Source organism: Asterias rubens, chromosome 8 (assembly GCF_902459465.1).
Source record: "Asterias rubens chromosome 8, eAstRub1.3, whole genome shotgun sequence".
In the NCBI taxonomy this organism is placed as follows: domain Eukaryota; kingdom Metazoa; phylum Echinodermata; class Asteroidea; order Forcipulatida; family Asteriidae; genus Asterias; species Asterias rubens.
Genome location: NC_047069.1, coordinates 3,783,164 through 3,807,672, shown reverse-complemented (window position 1 = coordinate 3,807,672; position 24,509 = coordinate 3,783,164). Strand labels below are relative to the sequence as shown.

Below are 24,509 nucleotides of genomic sequence, written 5' to 3'. Positions count from 1 at the left end.
AGTATGTTGTTAATCCAATATAAAGTACACTCAGTTTGCCTCAAGCATCAGATCATAAGAAATGCAATGAACTTATTTTCTTTGGGTATGTATATAGACAATAAACTGCAATGAACTTATTTTCTTTGGGTATGTATATACATGTAGACAAACTGTTCTTGTACATGTAGTTCTTGACTTCATTTACTTTGAACGACTTTAGTTCTCATTAAATTGTACATTTTAAAGATATTGCTTTCAATTTGTAAAATAGATTTCTGTTAAAAATACATGCAAATTAATTGCAGCTTTTGAGCCAGATAAAGCAAAAACCCTTGACTTACCGACAGAATAACCAATACAACGTACTTTGGATTTCAGTGACTTTGGATTTCAGAAATTGTGATAAACATTACAGGAAGTGTACAGTTAGAACAATGAGTGAATTATTCAATGTAAACGTAACTCGGTCACACAAAATAATTCCAGATTGACCCAAGAGGGAATTTTGCAGTATGCCAACCGTGGAAAGAAAGTTTTATCCAAACAACTATTCATAAATACCCCAGACATTTCATCTATTCTGATTGGTCAACAGGAGAACATTCATGTTTCTGCGTGCAAACTTATGAGGGCGCCAATTTGTATGTGATGCAACCAATCTCAATGTTACATCTATTACTACAGTACACGCACGTACAACCATGCAATTTGACCCTTTGCAAAACTGAGCACGAGGGCGTAACAGGAATTGAACACATACAAAGATAAGTTTTACAGATTTTCTTACAAACTTAATTTCTTTATAAAAAAGAGCATTCATGAATGATTGAGATTTGACAGGGCCTTATGACCGTTTAAAACCTTGTAGGGTCATGGCTGCATTTATATAGATTTCGGTTGTAGTACAAGTAAAAAACAAAATCAATGTTTAATAAATAATCATTTTGCAGGACCCTGTCACAAAAGTTCTGGATTTTTAGTATTTTACAAAAAGATTGTAAGAACATTTCCAACCTTATGTATATAAAGCACATGTATAAAGCTGTACATTATTTGTTATGAAAAATAAACTTGGTTTTTAATTAGGTCAGAAGGGAACTTGTATAATTGTTGTCAAATGCAACAAATGCTTTTAAAAAAACCCAGAAAATTGCATTTTAAAAATACAGTGTGAAAGTTGCTTTTCAAATATTTGTGTAAGATTGCTTTAAAGTTATATTGAGAGTGTTTTTTCCTCGTCAATGCAGAGATTCACGAATCAAACCAATCCCTCCGACATTGTTTTTTATTAAAGTACTGACATCTTGTAATAACTCTCAATATTCTTAAAGGCATACTTTGGTAAGACCAGACCCAAAATCTGCAAGTTTTATCCCCAAAACAGACTTGTTATAAAGATATAGCCATAAATCTTCAAAATTATTTAGACCAAAATTTGATTAGATTTTGAACCTTGAAAGATCCCCTGCAGGTGACCCTCGCGAAATGTGGATGAATTTGAAGTTCTTGAACAGTATTTTATGTGTGTTTTCATTGTACTTTTCTTGATTATTCTCAAAACGTGCATATATCAGTTCAGTATGTACAATGTATGTAAACTGCGCCAATAAAGTATCTAAACACTTACAAACGGTCAGATTTATCGGAACCTGAAATAGTATACAAAAATTTAATTGTTCGTTTCTATTCACCGTTAATTTCTGCACGTTTTGACACATCTTGTGTTGCGCTACGATGTTGTTTGGTGGATTTATGGACACTTGAGTGGCTTAAGGTCGAATTTCAAAAGGGAACTCACATAAGCATCACACTCAGACAAAATCAAGACAAAAGACACAAACTCGTTTCGTTTACATGACCATGAAATTAATTGCCGTATCTTTAACTCTAAAACTGCTGTTATCCTGTCCTCCATTCTTGGTGTGTCCTCCATCATTGTCCTGAACGGCAAGGAGTCGTCTTCTCATACTCTCAATGAGACCTCTGATCTGTCCCTGGTCAATCCCCTGCCATTTCCTGATCAGGATGCGTCGCAAACCCCTCGAGAGTGGTGTCAGGCTTTATGGACTTGTTCACTTTCTTCTGCTGCAGAAGTCACCCTCGGACGGCCACTCCTTGGCAGGTCGTCCACATTTCCCTGAGCAGGTCGTCCACCATTTACTGACCGTCGCTGGTGACGTTTTTACCTCGCATTGACGTACTGGCTTCTATCAAACCAACGATCCATCCTCTTTCCTGTTTGGTCGTTTGAGCCATCTTTCCTGTTGTCTTGAAACACCTTTCCCTGTCTTACCATTGTTGTATGGCTCCCATCTTTGACCCCTTTGCTTGGTTACTGACAATTATTGGTGAGTATGTTCATCGCAACCGATTTATCCAAAATGCGACCAAAAAAACATCATTTATAAAAGGCGAGCAAAAGAAACGCCGATCTTACTCGTCACAATACAACGATTTAGCTTGAATAGGGGCTTTTGCAACTTTTGAAATTCGACCTTAAGCCACTCAAGTGCCCGTAAATCCACCAAACAACATCATAGCGCAACACAAGATGTGTCAAAATGTGCAGAAATTAACGGTGACTCGAAATGAATAATTATTTTTTGGCGTACTGTTTCAGGTTCCGATATATCTGACCATTTGTAAGTGTTTATATACTTTATTGGCGCAGTTTATGTATAGGTATGTTCATTTGTGTGTGTGACTCCATGCATTTTTATAGAGAGGAGACTTTTAAGACGCTGGTGGCAGCAGACATAAAAGTCCTTTTTTGCGGCTCTGAGTGTGTGCTCACATGCTCAGTATTACGCGCGTAGGTCTAAGCATGCACCCTACTGCGAAAAAGGACTGTTTAAAAGTCTCCCATTGCTTTCAACCACTGCAAATTGTACAGATCTTTAACTGATGTTAAAGTTACCTTTTTTTTTAATCTAAATTCTGAATTTATGTTGATGTATCTCTGAAAATCCGTCCAATCTAAATTTAATTTTATGGAGAAATAAAATAGTTTTGTGCAAATTCATTCTTCTAGTTGATCATTCTTTTTCATGGCTGGTTAGTCTACATCAAAATAAATGTCCAACAAAAACTGAATTCTTTATTTTGTTTAAATGCAAGTTTCAGGTTAATCAATCACTTTGAAAGTCTATTGCAAATCCCTTGGATTAATTCTAATGGTATATCAATTTTTCCTTTATAAGGACTTGTAAAGTCAATTATGGACCCCCCATTTTGTGACGCCACTGGACTTTAGAAGAGTGGGAAATATTGGTGCTGATTCAGTCTCATTTTGAGTTTAGATCAGAAATAAATGAATTACTCACCAATGAATTTTATCAGTCGGTTGCCATTTATTGTACAAAAAACAAACATGGTAGGCAATTCCTATATATTTAAAGGGCCCAACTTAGTCAATTTCCATATAAAGAACCCAACTTGTACAGTAGGCAATTTCTGTACAAAGAACCCAAACTGGTAGGCAATTTGTACAACAAACCTAACCTTGTGGGCAATTTCTCTGTAAGTAACCCAATCTGGTAGGCACTTTTTGTGTACATAACCCAACTTGGTAGGCAATTTCTGTGTATTAGAAAAATACTCAACTCTGTGTTGCAAGCTTATGTTGGCGCAAGCTTACATTGGCGCACAAGCATCTGTGGGCACTAATAATGCATAATGCAATCAATATATACACAGTTCCCAATGTAAAACCTATCATGTATGTGCTTATACACACAACTGTCGAGCGCTGCCTGCAGTTTGACCCTTGGACAGGAATTGATTTGCATCACAAAACCGCAAGTTTCATTTCATTTTCTCCTTTATTTTTACACTTTGAATGAGAACAAAAGTCTTAAATCACAGTTTACAACTTTGCTGAGCGATAAAGGACAGTGCTTTAAGTTCAGTCCTGTATCATACAGCCACGCAAAGTATCGAACATTTAAGAACTCGTCCAACTCTTAATGAAACAAAATTACCCAAACGAAAAACACAAAAAACAGCTGTTAAGTGCCAAGGCTCAGAGAGATACTTGGGGGAATCTAAATGACATATCAAGAGCTCCAAAGCCACTTTTATATTTCATTCCCACAAAATAATATATAACTTTGTTTCAACTCATTTTGTTCCCTCGAACTATGATTTAAAGGAACTCAGTGAAATACTATTTTGAGGAGACAAAATAACTGTTTTGGGGGTGTTTTTTTCACCCGACCATTTAGAGGCTTTGTAGATTACAAAAAATAAAAACAATGTAATTATAAACAAAAAAACAACTAAAACATTTCACTGTAGTATTTATGGTACAACTGCGTTTTTATAGATAAATGTTGCCTTTTTATTTGGGCTCCGATGAACCAATTGTAATTTTTAATTTTGTTTTCCTCGTCGGACCTTATTTGTCGGACCTTCGTTGCATTGTGATTGGTCAATACACAATGGGCGGAGCTTAATGGATCGGTCTATTCCCCTTGAGAACTAGTTTATTGAACTTCAAATACCTCAAGGAGTTAATATACAAAAATAACATGGTTTGAAGATGGACTGTATGAGGGTACAGAAATAATGAATTTGCCCTTGTGCTCAATTGGCTAGTCAGAGAAAATAGAAAAGAGAATTAGGGACTATGGTACAAGTGCAAACAAAGGTTAATGCCCTGACGTTTCGACCCTAGCAGAGTCTTTCTTGAAGGCTTATGGACAACAAAACAAACATAAACATTATACATGTACTTTTCATTCCTTCTAGGCAGTATACTCTTTAACTCCCTTTAACACATCTGGCTTTTTATGCAATTTTAATGTTTAAGCCTTTTAATGTGTAGTTTTGCTATGTTTATAATAATAATGATTTGTTACCTGTGAGGTTATTTCATCCAGCAGCTGCCAATCATGTATTTATTTTTGAATGATAAACCAGAATAAAAACAAAATTGTTTATGCATGTTTCATTGTCATTTAGCCTCCAAGACTCTGCTAGGGGGCCATAAACTGCCTTTTGCAGAAAATAGAAAATAAAAACAACATGTGTGTGTCAGACACACAACTAAACTGCGCCAATAAAGTATCTAAACACTTACAAATGGTCAGATATATCGGAACCTGAAACAGTTTGCCAAAAAATAATTATTCATTTCGAGTCACCGTTAATTTCTGCACATTTTGACACATCTTGTGTTGCGCTACGATGTTGTTTGGTGGATTTACGGGCACTTGAGTGGCTTAAGGTCGAATTTCGAAAGTTGCAAAAGCCCCTATTCAAGCTAAATCGTTGTATTGTGACGAGTAAGATCGGCGTTTCTTTTGCTCGCCTTTTATAAATGATATTTTTTTGGTCGCGTTTTGGATTAATCGGTTGCGATGATCATACTCACCAATAATTGTCAGTAACCAAGCAAAGGGGTCAAAGATGGGAGCCATACAACAATGGTAAGACAGGGAAAGGTGTTTCAAGATAACAGGAAAGATGGCTCAAACGACCAAACAGGATAGAAGCCGGTACGTCGATGCGAGCTGCAGCTCATCAGGTAAAAACGTCACCAGCGACGGTCAGTAAATGGTGGAATCGCTACCAAGCTCAGGGAAATGTGGACGACCTGCCAATGAGTGGCCGTCCGAGGGTGACTTCTGCAGCAGAAGAAGAAAGTGAACAAGTTCATAAAGCCTGACACCACTCTCGAGGGGTTTGCAACGCATCCTGATCAGGAAATGGCAGGGGATTGACCAGGGACAGATCAGAGGTCTCATTGAGAGTATGAGAAGACGACTCCTTGCCGTTCAGGACAGTGATGGAGGACACACCAAGAATGGAGGACAGGATAACAGCAGTTTTAGAGTTAAAGATACGGCAATTAATTTCATGGTCATGTAAACGAAACGAGTTTGTGTCTTTTGTCTTGATTTTGTCTGAGTGTGATGCTTATGTGAGTTCCCTTTTGGAATTGGGGTGAATAGGGGCTTTTGCGACTTTTGAAATTCCACCTTAAGCCACTCAAGTGTCCATAAATCCACCAAACAACATCGTAGCGCAACACAAGATGTGTCAAAACGTGCAGAAATTAACGGTGAATAGAAACGAACAATTATTTTTTTGTATACTATTTCAGGTTCCGATAAATCCGACCATTTGTAAGTGTTTAGATACTTTATTGGCGCAGTTTATATATTCCATGCTCGAAACATCACCCCTGCACTGTATTGACTGCATCTGCAGTAAGAATTCATTTTTTTACCGAGGCCAAATATTTGTTGATCAGACATGGGAACATCAGTATTGAAAAGGACTGCTCCTTTCTCAAATAAATAAAACCTATTCATTTGGAAAACAACTCTACTCATTACATACATTGGTATACAGTTGAATACATTTATACACTAGTCGTTTAAAGCATATAAGCATAACATTGGTAAAATTGAAAATATGAATATTCACAGATATACAAATAACTTACATGGTATAAAGATGGTCGCGGTGGACAAAATTCCCTTAAACCTTGTGTTTGAAATGCTACAAATTTTGAGAAATGAGTGAAATAATTCAAGCAAGTCCAAAATCCTATGTTTGAAAACAGGGAAAACAGTGATGGGAGTTTTTCATTATTTTCTCTTAACTCTCGGATGACTGATTGTGTAAAACTTGCACTTGTTTTGAAGCAGTGCTGGGTCGCACAGCGTACTAATACAGGCTCTATACCATCACAGAGCATGGACAAAGCACTAAGATTCATCTGAAAGGGTCTGTATCCCTCTTGGTTTTTGGAGCCCTTTGATTGTTTCAATCCTATGTGTAGATACATACAATAAAACTAACCCATGAAAATTTCATTCCAAAAGGTGGTCATGTTTTTGAGATATCGCTGGAAATCCGGAGTGAATATGTCCACACAGGAAGAATAATCCCTAACAAGAATACACAATCTCAGACTTGTTACGATGGTAACGCTTCTTATATTCAAATTTGTTTGGATAAAAAATGACAAATTGTTCCATAACCGCGGTACTTTGAGGTGAAATGTTTCACAAAATACATGTTACTATCAAAAAATGTTGTTTTTCTTAAAGGATTTGGGTACCTTTTCAAAATTTCCATAAATTTTCATTAAACTTACAGGGTTTGAAGATAATGATAGTGGAAAGCTTCCCTTCAAATATTACTTACTGAGGTGCAGTAGTTTTTGAAATTAGTAAAACAATGTCATGAAAATCTGTTTGTAAATGCTTAAAATAATTTTCGTCTCATGAGACAAATTTGTTTTTGATGACATTGTTTTAATCATTTCCCCAAAACTGCAGCACCTCGGCACGTAATATTTTCAGGGAACCTTTCTACTATCATTATCTTCAAACTGTGTAAGTGTAAGTGGACATTGTATTTTTGTCCTACAAAAGTTACATACACCCTTTAACAGACTTCATTACCAAGCGTATACAAACCCTTAAAGCATGTTGCACCAAATTGCCATAGTCATTTGTGTTGTGACATCACACTTTGCTTAGCAATTAAGATCACTCTTTATCAAGCCTAGGGTGGATTTCACAAAGAGTTAAGACTAGTTTTATCTTGAGTTAGGACGACTAACTCGTCCTTACCTCACTTAGGACTAGCCTTAAGTTTTAGAAACCTCCTAGGACTAGTCCTGAGTTAGGCCATGTGCTTTTAAGAAATGATTTTTATATGTTCCTGAGCAGAGTAAGTTTACACAAGTTATCATGAAATACTCTTGACCAATGCTAAAAGCTACCTATGACTAAGGCCCCTAACCCTACCACTCTAAGGCCGTGTCCGAATTGGTCGCTACAGCTACGGTTATGGCTGTTGCTAAGGGTGTTCCTAAGAACGTCCTATACCTAAATGCATGATGACGCCGAAATCTAGCAATACACGACCTACTAGTGTAATTATTCGAGTCCTAGTATATAGTTGATTCCCTGTACAATCAAGAAGATAACGGGTTGCCAGGCAACAAGGTAGCGGATCCAGTCTAAAAGTTGACCAAACAATACGTGAGGGCGCTCCCAGCTGGTACGAAACACTTAAGGAAGTACAAAAAACTATATTTCGTTGTTTTGTTAATATGAAAGCTAATTTCCTTCTCCATAAGCTGTAAAGATATTGACCATCAAAACATAGTTCTCCAGGTATTGCAGGCCAATGCAGTATTAAGCAGCCTAGAGCAGTACTAACGCAGCATAGTGCAATACTCGGAATAGCCCAGTGCAACACTAAGCAGCCTAGCACAGTGCTAAGCAGCCCAGTGCAATACTAAGCAGCCTAGCGCAGTGCTGAGCAGCCAAGGGCAATACTAAGCAGCCTAGCGCAGTGCTAAGCAGCCCAGTGCAATACTAAGCAGTCTAGCGCAGTGATAAGCAGCCCAGTGCAATACTAAGCAGCCTAGCGCAGTGCTAAGCAGCCCAGTGCAATACTAAGCAGCCTAGCGCAGTGCTAAGCAGCCCAGTGCAATACTCAGCAGCCTAGCGCAGCGCTAAGCAGCCCAGTGCAATACTAAGCAGCCTAGTGCAGTACTAAGCAGCCTAGTGTAGTACTAAGCAGCCTAGTGCAGTACTAAGCAGCCTAGCGCAATACAAAGCAGCCTTGTGCAGTGCTAAGCAGCCTTGTGCAGTACTAGGCAGCCCAGTGCAGTACTAAGCAGCCCAGTGCAGTACTAAGCAGCCTAGTGCAGTACTAAGCAGCCTAGCGCAATACTAAGCAGCCTAGTGCAGTACTAAGCAGCCTAGTGTAGTACTAAGCAGCCTAGTGCAGTACTAAGCAGCCTAGTGCAGTACTAAGCAGCCCAGTACAGTACTACGCAGCCCAGTGCAGTACTAAGCAGCCTACTGCAGAACTAAGCAGCCCAGTGTAGTACTAAGCAGCCTAGTGCAGTAATTAGCAGCCTAGCGCAGCGCTAAGCAGCCCAGTGCAATACTAAGCAGCCTAGTGCAGTACTAAGCAGCCTAGTGTAGTACTAAGCAGCCTAGTGCAGTACTAAGCAGCCTAGCGCAATACTAAGCAGCCTAGTGCAGTGCTAAGCAGCCTTGTGCAGTACTAGGCAGCCCAGTGCAATACTAAGCAGCCCAGTGCAGTACTAAGCAGCCTAGTGCAGTACTAAGCAGCCTAGCGCAATACTAAGCAGCCTAGTGCAGTACTAAGCAGCCTAGTGTAGTACTAAGCAGCCTAGTGCAGTACTAAGCAGCCTAGCGCAATACTAAGTAGCCTAGTGTAGTACTAAGCAGCCTAGTGCAGTACTAAGCAGCCTAGTGTAGTACTAAGCAGCCTAGTGCAGTACTAAGCAGCCTAGTGCAATACTAAGCAGCCCAGTGCAGTACTACGCAGCCCAGTGCAGTACTAAGCAGCCTACTGCAGAACTAAGCAGCCCAGTGTAGTACTAAGCAGCCTAGTGAAGTAATTAGCAGCCTGGCGCAGTGCTAAGCAGCCCAGTGCAATACTAAGCAGCCTAGTGCAGTACTAAGCAGCCCAGTGTAGTACTAAGCAGCCTAGTGAAGTAATTAGCAGCCTGGCGCAGTGCTAAGCAGCCCAGTGCAGTACTACGCAGCCCAGTGCAGTACTAAGCAGCCTACTGCAGAACTAAGCAGCCCAGTGTAGTACTAAGCAGCCTAGTGAAGTAATTAGCAGCCTGGCGCAGTGCTAAGCAGCCCAGTGCAGTACTACGCAGCCCAGTGCAGTACTAAGCAGCCTACTGCAGAACTAAGCAGCCCATCGAGTACTAAGCAGCCTAGTGAAGTAATTAGCAGCCTGGCGCAGTGCTAAGCAGCCTGGTATAGAACTAAGCAGCATAGTGCAGTACTAAGCAGCCTAGTGCAGTACTAAGCAGCCCAGTGCAGTACTACGCAGCCCAGTGCAGTACTAAGCAGCCTACTGCAGAACTAAGCAGCCCAGTGTAGTACTAAGCAGCCTGGTGAAGTAATTAGCAGCCTGGCGCAGTGCTAAGCAGCCCAGTGCAGTACTACGCAGCCCAGTGCAGTACTAAGCAGCCTACTGCAGAACTAAGCAGCCCAGTGTAGTACTACGCAGCCCAGTGCAGTACTAAGCAGCCTACTGCAGAACTAAGCAGCCCAGTGTAGTACTAAGCAGCCTAGTGAAGTAATTAGCAGCCTGGCGCAGTGCTAAGCAGCCCAGTGCAGTACTACGCAGCCCAGTGCAGTACTAAGCAGCCTACTGCAGAACTAAGCAGCCCATCGAGTACTAAGCTGCCTAGTGAAGTAATTAGCAGCCTGGCGCAGTGCTAAGCAGCCTGGTATAGAACTAAACAGCATAGTGCAGTACTAAGCAGCCTAGTGCAGTACTAAGCAGCCCAGTGCAGTACTACGCAGCCCAGTGCAGTACTAAGCAGCCTACTGCAGAACTAAGCAGCCCAGTGTAGTACTAAGCAGCCTGGTGAAGTAATTAGCAGCCTGGCGCAGTGCTAAGCAGCCCAGTGCAGTACTACGCAGCCCAGTGCAGTACTAAGCAGCCTACTGCAGAACTAAGCAGCCCAGTGTAGTACTAAGCAGCCTAGTGAAGTAATTAGCAGCCTGGCGCAGTGCTAAGCAGCCTGGTATAGAACTAAGCAGCATAGTGCAGTACTAAGCAGCCTACTGCAGAACTAAGCAGCCCAGTGTAGTACTAAGCAGCCTAGTGAAGTAATTAGCAGCCTGGCGCAGTGCTAAGCAGCCCAGTGCAGTACTACGCAGCCCAGTGCAGTACTAAGCAGCCTACTGCAGAACTAAGCAGCCCAGTGTAGTACTAAGCAGCCTAGTGAAGTAATTAGCAGCCTGGCGCAGTGCTAAGCAGCCTGGTATAGAACTAAGCAGCATAGTGCAGTACTAAGCAGCCTAGTGCAGAGTGAACGTTTTTGTGTGTACATTAGAATGTCAGTGATACTGTATTAAAGGATACGGATTTTTGAACATTCTCTTGAGATCCACTTTCTCCTTACAGTATGGACACGTCTGCCTTTTCCCAACAATACACCAACCTCGTATGCAAAACTCATGAAACCTGTACAAAGATAAATTAATCAACAATTTTAGAAAACAGACAAATTAAGCAGACTTGTTGATAAGGGTACAAACAATGTGTATGTACTTACACAATATTGTGTCCTTGAGCAAGACACTTTACTACAATTGCTTCTCTTCACCCAAGGGTATAAATGGGTACCTGCGAGGGTAGAGGTTGATTTGTATATATGGAAAAGCCTTTGGAGCGCTACGTTGCCCATAATAGGTTGTATATTCTACATGGAGCTGAGAAAGATTAAAGGAATGTTATTGGCCCAATGACCAGGGCACTAATGTAAAGCAATTGAGACGGTTATTGTGAAATGCGCTATACAGTCGACTCCCGTTAATACGAGGTCCGCCGGACTGGCCCATTTTCCTCGTATTATCCGAATCTGGTCTTAAACGCAGCGCGCTAAATATAGATACATACGTCATCACTGTGCATGCACACAACACGTGTACTTGCATATACATGTACATGACATAATGGCTGCACGTGTGTGTACACAGATGCATGGCAGAGCTGCAATTGACTACTGTGTGCGTTTGTGTGTGCGATGTACTGCACAAACAAGCACAAAATTGGGCTAATAAAACTGTTTTAACTATTAAAGTTAGTTTAGTTTTAAATTCAATTTTAAAATCAATTTACATTTTCAAAGATTGAAAAAATGTGTGAGATTTTACCTTGCGTTCATGTTTTGGGAAGTTTCCTTGCAACACTTTGGTCGCCGGCAGTTTAATGCCAATGCAATAAATAGAGTCTTGGTTTTCATTGGTAACCACCTGTTTAAAGCTGGATGGTTCATTGCTACTGCGAGATACCAGGGAAAATCTTGCTGCTGCAATCGTATTGCACATGCTGTGAAAAACTTCGACCGTAGCAGTCAATAAAATAAAAGCTGTTACACTATTGGTAACCACTAGTGTAACAATAGATGGTTCATTGCTAACGCGAGATATCAGGGAAGATCTTGCTGTTCCGTGTTATTTTCCTCATGAATGTGTGTGCACGTGCAATACACCTAGTCGCAGCTAGCAGTTAACAAAAAACAGAATCTTCATTTTCATTGGTAAACACCTGTGTCATGTTAGATGGTTCATTGCCAGTGTGGGATACCAGGTAAAATCTTGCTTTGCATTCAATAATATTGATCACGCAACTAGTTTTGCTTGTAAGTTGAGGGTGGTTTCTTTCTTCTGAAAATGCATAATGGGCTTATATTATAAACTCAGTGGAACAGTATCTTTTCTAAAGATTTCTGGATTGTTTGAACCATGGAAACCTCATAATCCCTCCATTGTCCGGAGTTTGGAATTAACAATTGCTGACTGGTGACTCCCGATTTCAGATTAGCGGTAGAGTCCACTTAACAAAACACCTATTTTGTATGTCTTAAAAGCCACAAATAACGACTTGACAGGCTGTGCAGGTATTTCCTTTGTTGGTTTGTGTATTGTTCTCGTTATAAAAGGGTTTATAACAAGTTTTTGCTCGTAATGGGTCGCCCAAAGTACTTCATTATAACCCGAGTTCTCGCTACTACCGTGCTCGTATAATCAGTATTTTAATGCATTGAAACACGCATGGGGCAGTTCGGGACCAGCAAAAAAGCTCGTAATAACCGCAACCTCGTAATATGCGAGCTCGTAATAACGGGAGTCGACTGTATAAGAATTTGTTATTATTGTTATTATAAAAACATGTACAGAAAGGTTGTGGTCTCAGGGCTACCAGAAAAGGGTCAAACGTTTTGTGTGTGTTTTCTTGCAAAAACAATTTTAATTGAAAGCATGTAGATTTAATAAGAGGTTGATTTTGTAGAACAACAAAACTGATAGAACATAAACCCTGCCTGGCATAAAAATACTACATATCTAAATTAGAGACAGGATAAATGCACAGGAATATAAAAGAAAACTGGAGTGAGATATCATCAAGGACAATAAAACTAGCTAAATGGAGATGGGCTGGACACACTACCCGAAGAAATGACAACAGATGGACAACAAGAATAAGGAATTGGCAACCAAGGACAGGGAAAAGGAAAAATAGGTAGACAGAGAAGAAGATGGAGAGATGACATCAGGGGCAGATTGCACCAAGCAGTCTTAAACCAGTCTATGCGCTATAGCCGGCTAACTTGAAACGCGCTTAGACTAATTATAGACCGATTGCAATAGCGCAGTCTATAATTATAGCCAGTCTTAAATCTTAAGCCCGCTCCGAGCTGGCTATAAGTATAAGCGGTCTTTGTTTTTTTATTTTTTATTATGCGGGCGCTACATTTGGCCTAGTTGTAGATGATTTGATGCAAAGAGCTCTCCGATGATACCGTGTTTTAGAAATAGGTTACACCCATGATGATACAGTGTACCATAAGTTTTATATGGACCCCCATCACAGCGTGCAACAATGGTATACTGGATGAATACAGCCTAAATGATGATGATGATGATGATGATGATTTTCATACCTATGTTTACATGTGAGTTCATAAACTCTCTCTGAAACCTCCTCATCTTCATCTGGTATGTACATCTTCTGCCCGCATACAGCACATATATTATCATCCAAGGACCTCCCTGGTAAGCCAGTTTTTGTGTAGTACTATCAAGACAAATTTGTTTTTAAAGTCATTATTTGAGGTAATGTTAATTGGTTTGTAACAAACAAACAAATATTAAGTACAATTAATTAGATGTTTTCCAAGAGTATAAAAGTTTTGACAAGATAACAGTTCACTCTGGCGTGTCTGGTGTAAAGAGTTGCCCTAAATTCACTTGAAGCTGATCATGATAACTAGCAGGAATTGAGCCTTTCAGAGAAACATATTAAACATAAAATGGTTGAGTACCTTGGAACACAAGTTATGGAGATTTAATGATTTAAACTTGTAGAGTATCTTGAATTGTTTAAAGTTAGGATTAATCTTAGGACTTAGGACGAGTTAAGTTCCGTTTCCATAGACGTTAGGACGTTGAACCCATCCTTACTATTAATCGTAGCGTTTCAGGAAATTGGCTGCTGTGTTCTCACTTGGTGTATCCCAACATATGCATAAAATAACAAACCTGTGAAAATTTGGGCTCAATTGGTCATCGAAAAAACACCCTTGTTGCATTACTTTGTGTGCTTTTAGGTGCATAACAAAAGGCTTTACAGCTGAAGTCTTTTATTATAAATGACCTCTTTCTCAAAAACTATGTTACTCCAGAGGGAGCCAGTTCACACAATATTTTATACTACCAACAGCTCTCCATTGCTCGTTACCAAGTAAGGTTTTGAGTAATTACCAAAGGTGTCCAGTGCCTTTCAAGCAGGACATTAAAGGAACACGTTGCCTTGGATCGGTCGAGTTGGTCTTTGAAAAGCAATTGTAACCGTTTGTTATGAAATGCATATGGGTAGAAAGATGTTGTAAAAGTAGAATACAATGATCCACACAAACATGCCTCGAAATTGCACGGTTTTCCTTTTACCTCGTCAACTAACACGGTCGGCCATGACCGACCGTGTTGGTTCGCACAGTAAAAGGCAAACCTCGCAATTTCGAGGCAAACTTGTGTGGATCATTGTATTCTACTTTTAAAACATCTTTCTAACCATATGCATTTTATAAAAAATGGTTACAAACGCTTTTTATAGACCAACTCGTCCGATCCAAGGCAACGTGTCCCTTTAATGTATGAACTCTCTACTCTCAACTGTACTGACCATCGGACAAAACAATGTGTCCTCTTACCCCTATGCGCGTAGCCATTTGTTCAGAGCATATTTCAGCAAAATCTCGTCCAAGTACTCCATAATAAAGGCCATAGAAGAGAAGAACAAGACCAAAATCCATTGATTTATCCGTCCTTATCAGGAAGAGTAGATTCAAATTCAGAAATGTACACATGACAACAGTATATCCACAAACACCTAATGCATAACTGATCTTGTAGATTGAGTAGAACCATTTGTAGACAAGTCTAAAAAGAAAAAAAGAAAGTGAGATCTACATGTACATTTGTAGATACAGCAATGCAGTTTTTATGCATATTTAGGGTGTGTCCAAAACAGCGACTTCGGCTTCAGCTATGGCTAGATCAGCGCGTCTGTCAGTGTTGAAGAATAGGCAGACGCGCGCGACCCAGCCGTACCTGTAGCTGAAGTCACCGTTTCGGACACAGCCTTACAATGCTGCCCAATCTATGTTCCTTTCTCTGTGTACGATCCTACCTCAGACAGGTTCGCTATTCCTATGGAGAGCGTGTCACATGGGGGTGTTTAAACGGTTGATAATGACCAGCTGGACTCTGTTTATAACCGATAAGTCTTAGTGCAAGACGTTTATTGTTACGGGTGATGTCGGTGAGCTGGCCGCGCTTTGTGTGAAAGGAAAACAAGAACATCTTGCACCAAGACTATACGCACACGAACGAATCCGGAAACTGTCGGAAATAGACGTCTCAGTCTCAGTCATAACAGTGCAATTACATGGACGTACAGAGCTCAAGCACGTCGCAAAGGGATAAGTTTTACACAGTTTCTTACTTTATCACGCCTTTTAACCAAAAAGGCATTTATAAATGGGAATAAAAGAGTAGTGACTCGTTCTTAAATGGCCCTTTAAAACCTTGCAGGGTCTTCGCTGCGCTAAAGGCCCTCGCCTTCGGCTCTTTATCACACGGCAACGACCCTGCCTGTTTTAAACGGCTGTTAAAGAACTCGTCGCTGCCCTTTTATTCCCTTAATCATTAATATATTCACATGGTTGAAACTTACTATGAGTAAGGGAATCAATGTTATGGTGAAGAGGTTTTCAACTTGAAGTCGAGTTAAATTATCAAGAACCAGGCCTAGGCGGTTTTAAACCACTAGTTGAAAACCGATTCAACACACTTTGATTCCCATTCATAAATACCTTTTCGGTAAAAAAACATCAACACTTTTTGTAAAATAAATGCAAATATTATAATTATTCAATGATTTCTTTCAACACAAAACCCCTCCAGCTAGGTAAGGCCCTCGGGTAAACAACTCCTTATAAGGAGATTGCTGTGCGCATCGGGCGTATCGCGTGATGTGGCACAACTGTCCCGGCCATTGCTCTCGACCAACAGGACTGAAGAAACTGTCTTTTAAACACAGGTGCAAGCTCGCATGTCACGCCCATGTTTCAACACTTTTTACTGGTCATTATCAAAGGTTTAAACATCCCACGTGACGCGGTCTCCACCAATAGGAATAGCGAAACTGTCTTAGGTATTTATGAATTGCCCTTTACCATGTTTACTGTTTGGTTACAATGATCTTGTTATGGGGGTGGCACCAAACATAATAAATGCTACGTACATAAATCAAACAGGGTAATATAGGAAAAGTCTAGGGTACATGTCTAGAGGTGCTATGGGTATAGTACATCGGTTGCTACGGGTAAAGTACACCAGTTGCTACGGGAACAGTACATCAGTTGCTACAATTATAGTACATTGGTTGCTTTGGATGGGTACAGTGCATTGCATTCGCAGCTTTTTAGTAAGTTGATGGGTATAGACCTATATTTGTGTACATGTTCATGTAGGCACATTTTATACAACTTTACAATGTATCTTATCTATAGGCCTACAGAATCAATCTTACACTCCAAACAATATTTTAAAATATAATAAAAAGTTGAGATCAATATTAGACCTCAGCCTCTTATCAATAAATCCTACATTTAGCAGAGTCGAAACAAACAACACATATTATCTGTACTTATTTGGCAGGAAATTTTTTGATTTTGTTGTTTTGTTATTGAAAATTGAGTATGTACTTGAGTGACTTTATCAGGCCTGGAATTACTTGAGTGACTTTATCAGGCCTGGAATTACTTGAGTGACTTTATCAGGCCTGGAATTACTTGAGTGACTTTATCAGGCCTGGAATTACTTGAGTGACTTTATCAGGCCTGGAATTACTTGAGTGACTTTATCAGGCCTGGAATTACTTGAGTGACTTTATCAGGCCTGGAATTACACACACAGTCCATAGAGGACACGGCCTCCGTTGCTTCTGGTCTTGGCCTTGGTGCCCCTTCAAATGTTTCCCATTGACTTAATGGTTTTCTGACAGAAGTGCCCTTTGCAAAAGAAAATGGCCTTGCCCTCTCAAAGATGAAATTTCAGGCCTGCTATATTGCTGTACCTTGGTGTTGATCCTGGCAATGGGTTGCGAGTTGCTCTGTAAGATATGAAGGCAGTTATCAAGGAGAATAGCGTCCATATTAACAGGAAGCGCCACCAGTGAAGAGTCACACAGAAGTAAACAGGTATCGCCCACATGCCTACCAATGTCATCATCTGTAGGGATCAAGATACACAAATTGTCATACTATAAATCAATGCAACTATGGAACACCACTCATATAATACATTTAAGAACTCACTCAGCGGTAGTGCAGTTAATAACGATCCTATAAGCTGAAGTAGTAGTCCCAGCCAGTCCCAATTTTCTATACCTTCCAGCCAGGTAGTAGTTAAAAAGCAAGACAGTTCTTTTCAGAACTGAGAAGTCTCCCGAACAATCTGATAAATCTACTCCGCAGTAGTAGTATGTCAGCAAGACAGTTCTCTAAAAAAAAAACTCTACCTGGCAAGTAGATACACACATGGTGTTACCGCAAACCAAATAAGTATACATTTGTTGAAATAAATGCAAGGAAATAAAATCAGGTGTCGCAAACTGCTTACCAACCCAAAAGATATAACGGTATAAATGCAAAAAATAGTTAAAGGCAAATCAAAAATTGCAAATAACCTCAGCCATCAAGAACCCATGGGCAACTTACCCTGTAGAATATAAAACACTGAAAAAACTCAAAGTGTCAATGTCACACCTCACTTCTAATGCACATGTGGAATAAAACTAATATGTTCTTTGCCAATTTCATGTAAGTTTTTTGCGTCTATCACAAAACATCAAAAGCTGTCCATGTATTGTATACTGCATGCCTTCTGCACTCTGTTGAACAATCCGAGGTAGGTGAAGTTGGTAAGACACTGCTCTAGAATCGCAAAGGTTGTGGGTTCGAATCCCAATATGCCTGTAATTTTGTTCACAGAGCTCGGGAAAGTACTGAGTACACAGTGCTAACACACATCAGTGTATGGGTAAAAACCAGATGTTAAATCAAATTTAACATCTATTAGGGATGTTTGTTTAGTTTGTTACATTAAATAAGAACTGAATCATTCAAACATAATCCAATCATCATTTCTGTCACATTGACCAGTGTGTCACTGCTTTGCTCAAACAGCCCTGCTACTTTTTCACTCTCATTTCAGTAGTTTTAAGAGAAGGGGAGAGAATCTCCTTGCCAAAATCTGTACTTTGTCTTTTACATTTGTTTCTCCACCCAAATAAGCTTTTTCAAACAGTTCGTTTCCTTAAGTAAACTACTGACTTGAGAGTGAAAAAATACCCCTGTTTAATATGCCTGGGGTCGATTTCACAAAGAGTTGGGACTAGTTCTAACTTAGGACTTAGGCCTATCCTTTGAGATAATAAAAACTTTAATAAGGCTAGTTCTAAATTAGGACGTGTAACTAATCCTAACTCAAGATAAGACTAATCTCAACTCCTTGTTGAATCCACCCCTGGTCTCATATTCAGAGTGTGTCTTAATCTACCAAACTCACCAAATTCTAGAAAAACAAGAACTCTATTTTGGAGGATTTGGGCTTGGAACCTTGGAACTGACAGCACACCAATTTCTGACTGATAAGACTTGAAAGATTGCATGATGGAAAGACAACAGTGTAATAATCTTGTACTGATACCATGGTAGTAGATTTAACTATGGTGTCAACGCAAAAGTAATTATACATTAAAGGATTTGGGTACTTTTTGTAGAACAAAACACAATGTCCACAGATTTACACTTAAGTAACACAGTTTGAAGATAATGATGGTAGAAAGCTTACCTTAAAATATTACCAGCTGAGGTGCCGAGGTGCTGTAGCTTTTGAGAAAGTATGTTTTACATGCTAAAATAATTTTTGTCTTAGGAGATGACAATTATTTTCGTGACTTGGTTCCCTCATTTCTCAAAAACTACAGCACCTCAGCAAGTAATATTTTAAGGTAAGGTAAGCTTTCTACCATCATTATCTTCAAACTGTGTGAGTTTAATGTATATCTGTGGACATTGTGTTTTGTGTCTTACAAGAAGTACCTAAACCCTTTAATGTGTGACTGACCACTGTAAGGGAAACAAAATGAAGTATTTAAATCTATTTACCTGGTAAGATTTGAAGTGCCGTGTTTTCCACTGAACCAGTAAGACTTGAGCGACAACCAATGTAGCGATCAGTATTAACACCATTTCAGCATGCATAGCTTCATGACCTTTGTGTTTCTCATGTAACCGTTGATGCTCTATCCTATTAATAAAGAGGGATAATAATAAGCAAAAAGCACAACAAACATGTCTGCAATTAAACCATAGAGACTATTCATTTATGTATAATCATTAAAGGATTTTGGGCACAAAACACAATGTCCAAAGATTAGATTACCATTAATCTTACACTGTTTGAAGATAATGATAGTAGAAAGCTTACCTTAAAATATTACTACAGTAGCTGAGGTGCTGAAGTTTTTGAGAAATGAGTAAAACAATGTCACAAAAATATGTTTTACATGCTAAAATAATTTTTGTCTTTAAAGACGAAAATTATTTTCATGACTTGTTTTACTCTTTTCTCAAAAACTACAGCACCTCAGCAGAGCTTTCTACCATCATTACTTTTTAACTGTGTGAGTTTAATATAAATCTGTTGACATTGTGTTTTGTGTCCTACAAAAAGTACCCAAACCCTTTAACATTATGCCCAAACATGACTAATATTATCGAGTTCTGACAAAATTTGTTCTTAAAGGCAGTGGACACTATTGGTAATTGTCAAAAACTAGCCTTTCCAGTTGGTGTATCTCAACATATGCATAAAATAACAAACCTGTGAAAATTTGAGCTCAATCGGTCATCGAAGTTGCGAGATAATAATGAAAGAAAAATACCCATTGTCACACGAAGTTGTGTGCATTTAGATGGTTGATTTCGAGACCTCAAGTTCTAAATCTGAGGTCTAGATATCAAATTCGTGGAAAATTACTTCTTTCTCGAAAACTATGGCACTTCAGAGGGAGTCGTTTCTCACAATGTTTTATACCATCAACCTCTCCCCATTACTCGTCACCAAGAAAGGTTTTATGCCAAAAATTATTTTGAGTAATTACCTATAGTGTCTACTGCCTTTAAGTGCAAGTGTCAGAAATACAATGTGAAACAACCATTTAGGTAGATCAGATCTTGCATCCGTTTCTGGTGACTTCATCCTTTTTAGTGGAGCATTCATGATTGAAGATAAATGCACTGCCAAACACACCGGGGCGAACCCCTTCTCTTTGTGATATAAGTAATAAAAATTCAACGGATGTTTTCATCGTCGTGATAAAAAATAGTAAGTGTTCTTATATCTTCACATTTATATCATCAATGTGTTGAAGTACCAGCAGTGAATGGGACCTGGCAAGCCTGCGTGAATTTTCATGTTGCGCCTTGTACGTCAATGCACCTTAATACATATTGAACCTATATTATTTGCTGGGTGCTTTTGGGGCACTGTGCCCTATCCGCTGAGCGCCTACTCTGCAGGAATTTACGGTACATGTATGTTTGCATTAGACATTGCGGATTAAGTTCGTACCCTCAGAATTTGTGTCATGATTTTTGAAAGTGGTAAAAATGGGGCAAATCTGGTGACTAGCTGGGTCATTCCGTGTCAAATCAACCAGTGGTCCCCAGGTGACCCTCTCAGATTTTGATGAAACTTCATCAGAATGATTGGATGTTGCAAAAATGAACACATACAAAAAAGCTAAGTCATATTCCATGTCGTTTTCGAGATATGACCGTTTGAAATTTGGCCGAGGCGGCCATTTTGTGCTCGCGCGAGACGCGAAAAGTGATTTTTGTGATAATTTCCGACTTTGAAAGCTCATAATTTAATTATTGTACCAGGTAGAGAGCTCAAATTCAGTATTCCATCTTACTTTTTGCCAAATTTCATGAATCTGCACTCAATTTAAATGTATTTCCTTTAATTTTCTAGTTATGGTCACCCAAAGTAGGCACTTTAATCAGCCGAAAATGTTTTTTGTGATTTTTGGGGTCACCCTGTGCCCACATGAGGGGTCAAATAAATCCTATATTCCCTAGGTATTATCTATGGGTGCATGTTTATACCCATAACCAATTATAAGCTCACCAATGCAATAATTTAGAAATAGCATGGGCCCAAAGTTGGTTCCAGCCAGAAAAAGGTCAAAAAGACCCCGCCCGTCTTGACCCCGGTTGACCCCGCGATCAATTGAAATGTTTTTTGAAATTGATACCAGTTAAACATATATATTATATCTACTTATACACCAATTTTCAGCTTTGGCACTCAACTCCTTCATGGTGTGGTGGCAATTTGAATATTATATGTTTTTGGCACATTTTAATGTAATATCATACAGTATACATGTACATGTACATTCATGTACACATGTACAATACATGGTAAAATATGTTTGAAGCTTGTGTAACTTATTTTTTTCTGGCTAGCAAAAAAGTAAGTTTAATTGTGTTATTGTTTTTAGAAATGGGTTGATGATGCATGTTTTTAACTGCAATAAATAATTTAAGGCAGGTACCACGAAGTGCTGCAAAATTCTCCCATAACACACAAAATATTGGAACCATACCCCAGTATGGAACCATACCCAAGTGTACCGTGTGTAGTTTCACTTGAAACATGGATCAAACCACACAATACAAATTAAATCTGCCAGTACTTAACACTAACTATCTGTCATATTCTTCTCTGGTTTTAACCCAACCCCAGTCCGTTTTGTTTCCTCCATGCTATGTTTATGCTGGTTAAACTTTCCAATCACATGGTCACTTCATTTGCATATTAAACGCTGGTATTACTTTCCATACACTACTTTTTTAGAACAATACTTCTCTAATGTGTATCACATGCAAACACTCATTTCTCAAACAAAATATGTACTTGTGTATCACGCAGACACCACAGATGCCAATGCGTTGATGTTACTTTTTGCTAGCCAGAAAAAATAAGTTACACAAGCTTCAAACATATATTACCATGTATTGTATGTGTACATGAATGTACATGTACATGTACACTGTATGATATTACATTAAAATGTGCCAAAAACATATAACATTCAAATTGCCACCACACCATGAAGGAGTTGAGTGCCAAAGCTGAAAATTGGTGTATAAGTAGATATAATATATGTTTAACTGGTATCAATTTCAAAAAACATTTCAATTGATCGCGGGGTCAACCGGGGTCAAGACGGGCGGGGTCTTTTTGACCTTTTTCTGGCTGGAACCAACTTTGGGCCCATGCTATTTCTAAATTATTGCATTGGTGAGCTTATAATTGCTTATGGGTATAAACATGCACCCATAGATAATACCTAGGGAATATAGGATTTATTTGACCCCTCATGTGGGCACAGGGTGACCCCAAAAATCACAAAAAACATTTTTGGCTGATTAAAGTGCCTGTTTTAGGTGACCATAACTAGAAAATTAAAGGAGATACATCTAAATTGAGTGCAGATTCATGAAATTTGGCAAGAAGTAAGATGGAATACCAAATTTGAGCTCTCTACCTGGTACAATAATTAAATTATGAGCTTTCAAAGTCGGAAATTATCAAAAAAATCACTTTTCGCGTCCCGCGCGAGCACAAAATGGCCGCCTCGACCAAATTTCAATGGGTCATATCTCGAAAACGACATGGAGTATGACTTAGCTTTTTTGTATGTGTTCATTTGAGCCACACTCAATCATTCTGATGAAGTTTCATCAAAATCTGAGGGGGTCACCTGGGAACTTTTCTGAAAACTGGTTGATTTGACACGGAATGACCCAGCTGTCAAAATTGTACGTGTTGGACCAGATCAACGGTTTCCGCTCGAAACAATCTCGTAACCCTCTCGCGGCCGTCAGGAGGAGGGTTACGTTATCGCAACTACAAATGTTGATAAAATCCACGCAAGCTTTTGCATTATTTGCCCGAGAAGATTGCGCCAATGCTGTGTGGTCTGGTAACAGTTTTGTTTGCTCCTAATTTTTCATCAAATCAATGCAAGAAATGGCTTTATATACGAATAGACACTTACTTCCATCTTTCCTGTTCGGATAACTTGGATAGATCAATGGGAACAGTCTGCAGAGAAAAAACACATAAAACAAGTAAACTATTAGGATTTATACAATCATTTCCAGTATTTTGGCTTGAAAAACATGAAAGAAGACAACTTTTAGTAGGACCGAAATTATTTTGCGACGACGACTCACACAAATTGTGAAGTCGACATATCGAAATCAATGATATCACTTATATACAAATTAGGTAATTCTAAAAGATCTTGTGTCATCTCGATAAGTTAGTCGTCTTGAGTAGGTATCGTTCTAGATAAGTCAAATTCTTGACAATCATGTGTTTTGTAAGTTGTCTTGGCCCTTTTGCCAAGATAATTTAACTCAGTAAAGCTAAAGCAACTTCTTTGTTGTCGTAAAGATGTTAGTCGCCTTGGCAAAAATATTTATCTTGGTGAGTCGTTTTCTTTATTTATTAAATAAAATATTATTGTAATTGTTTGTATTGGGACTATAGACCTTATGCACATGACGTCATTTCAGTAGGGCGCCCTCACCTAGAGGTCAAAAGGAGGTTGTTCATTGGCCAATCCTGTGCGCCGCGCGTACAAATCCATGCGTTTCGATTGTTTCGTCACCGTTTTTCCACTAAGATGGCCGCTGGATGACGTCAATGCATATAATGGTCTATTGTCATTCTACCTCCATGCATGAGTCCATGCCTTACTCCCTATTGAGAAAATATTTTATTTTAAAATTAAATTAAAATTAAATGAATAATATAAATTATAACAAATTAGTTGACTTTGACACAATATTTCATGTCGCTATTAATTAGCCTCATAAACTGAAATAGGCCAGCAGCGTATTTAGCACTATTTTTAAATTACATAGTTAGTAGTACGTACTACGTAGCCTTTCTGTTTTGTAAGCTTGGCACTCATGGAGCGCAGCGCCGTACCTACCGGTTTGAGAACATGATTTTCGATGATCTGAAGGTTCACAGCATTAGCTTTTTCCGCATTCGCCATTTTTGCATGAAGGCCTCCTATGTTGTCAGCCATGGTGAGACAATGTGGACAAGCACTATTATGCAGCACTATACCTCTAGCTAGATATTAATAAATAAAACTACACACACAGACGACACAGCCGGTGAGAGGAGTGTCGTGGAGCTTCGACCCGGCCGGAGCTTCAGATCATATCTGTTACACCGAAACCTTAAGTCGGACAACTCGACCTTGACATTCGAAAGTAATGTACGAGTGCCGAGTTGGTGCTGACGACAGTAGTCATTCACTGCCGCAAG

General features: G+C 39.2%; 1 protein-coding gene across 1 annotated transcript; it reads right to left on the bottom strand.

The window, feature by feature from the left end:
- Nucleotides 1-7,867: 7,867 nt before the first annotated feature.
- LOC117294071 (RING finger protein 121-like) lies at nt 7,868-24,420 on the bottom strand. The gene is made up of 8 exons (XM_033776589.1): nt 24,166-24,420; nt 23,221-23,267; nt 19,253-19,394; nt 17,158-17,312; nt 14,729-14,957; nt 13,460-13,593; nt 10,876-10,977; nt 7,868-8,001 (listed from the first exon to the last, which is right to left on the bottom strand). Exons 1-8 carry the CDS (start codon nt 24,262-24,264, stop codon nt 7,881-7,883), a joined length of 1,029 nt encoding a protein of 342 aa, XP_033632480.1. The 5' UTR covers nt 24,265-24,420; the 3' UTR covers nt 7,868-7,880.
- Between the last annotated feature and the right edge of the window lie 89 nt (nt 24,421-24,509).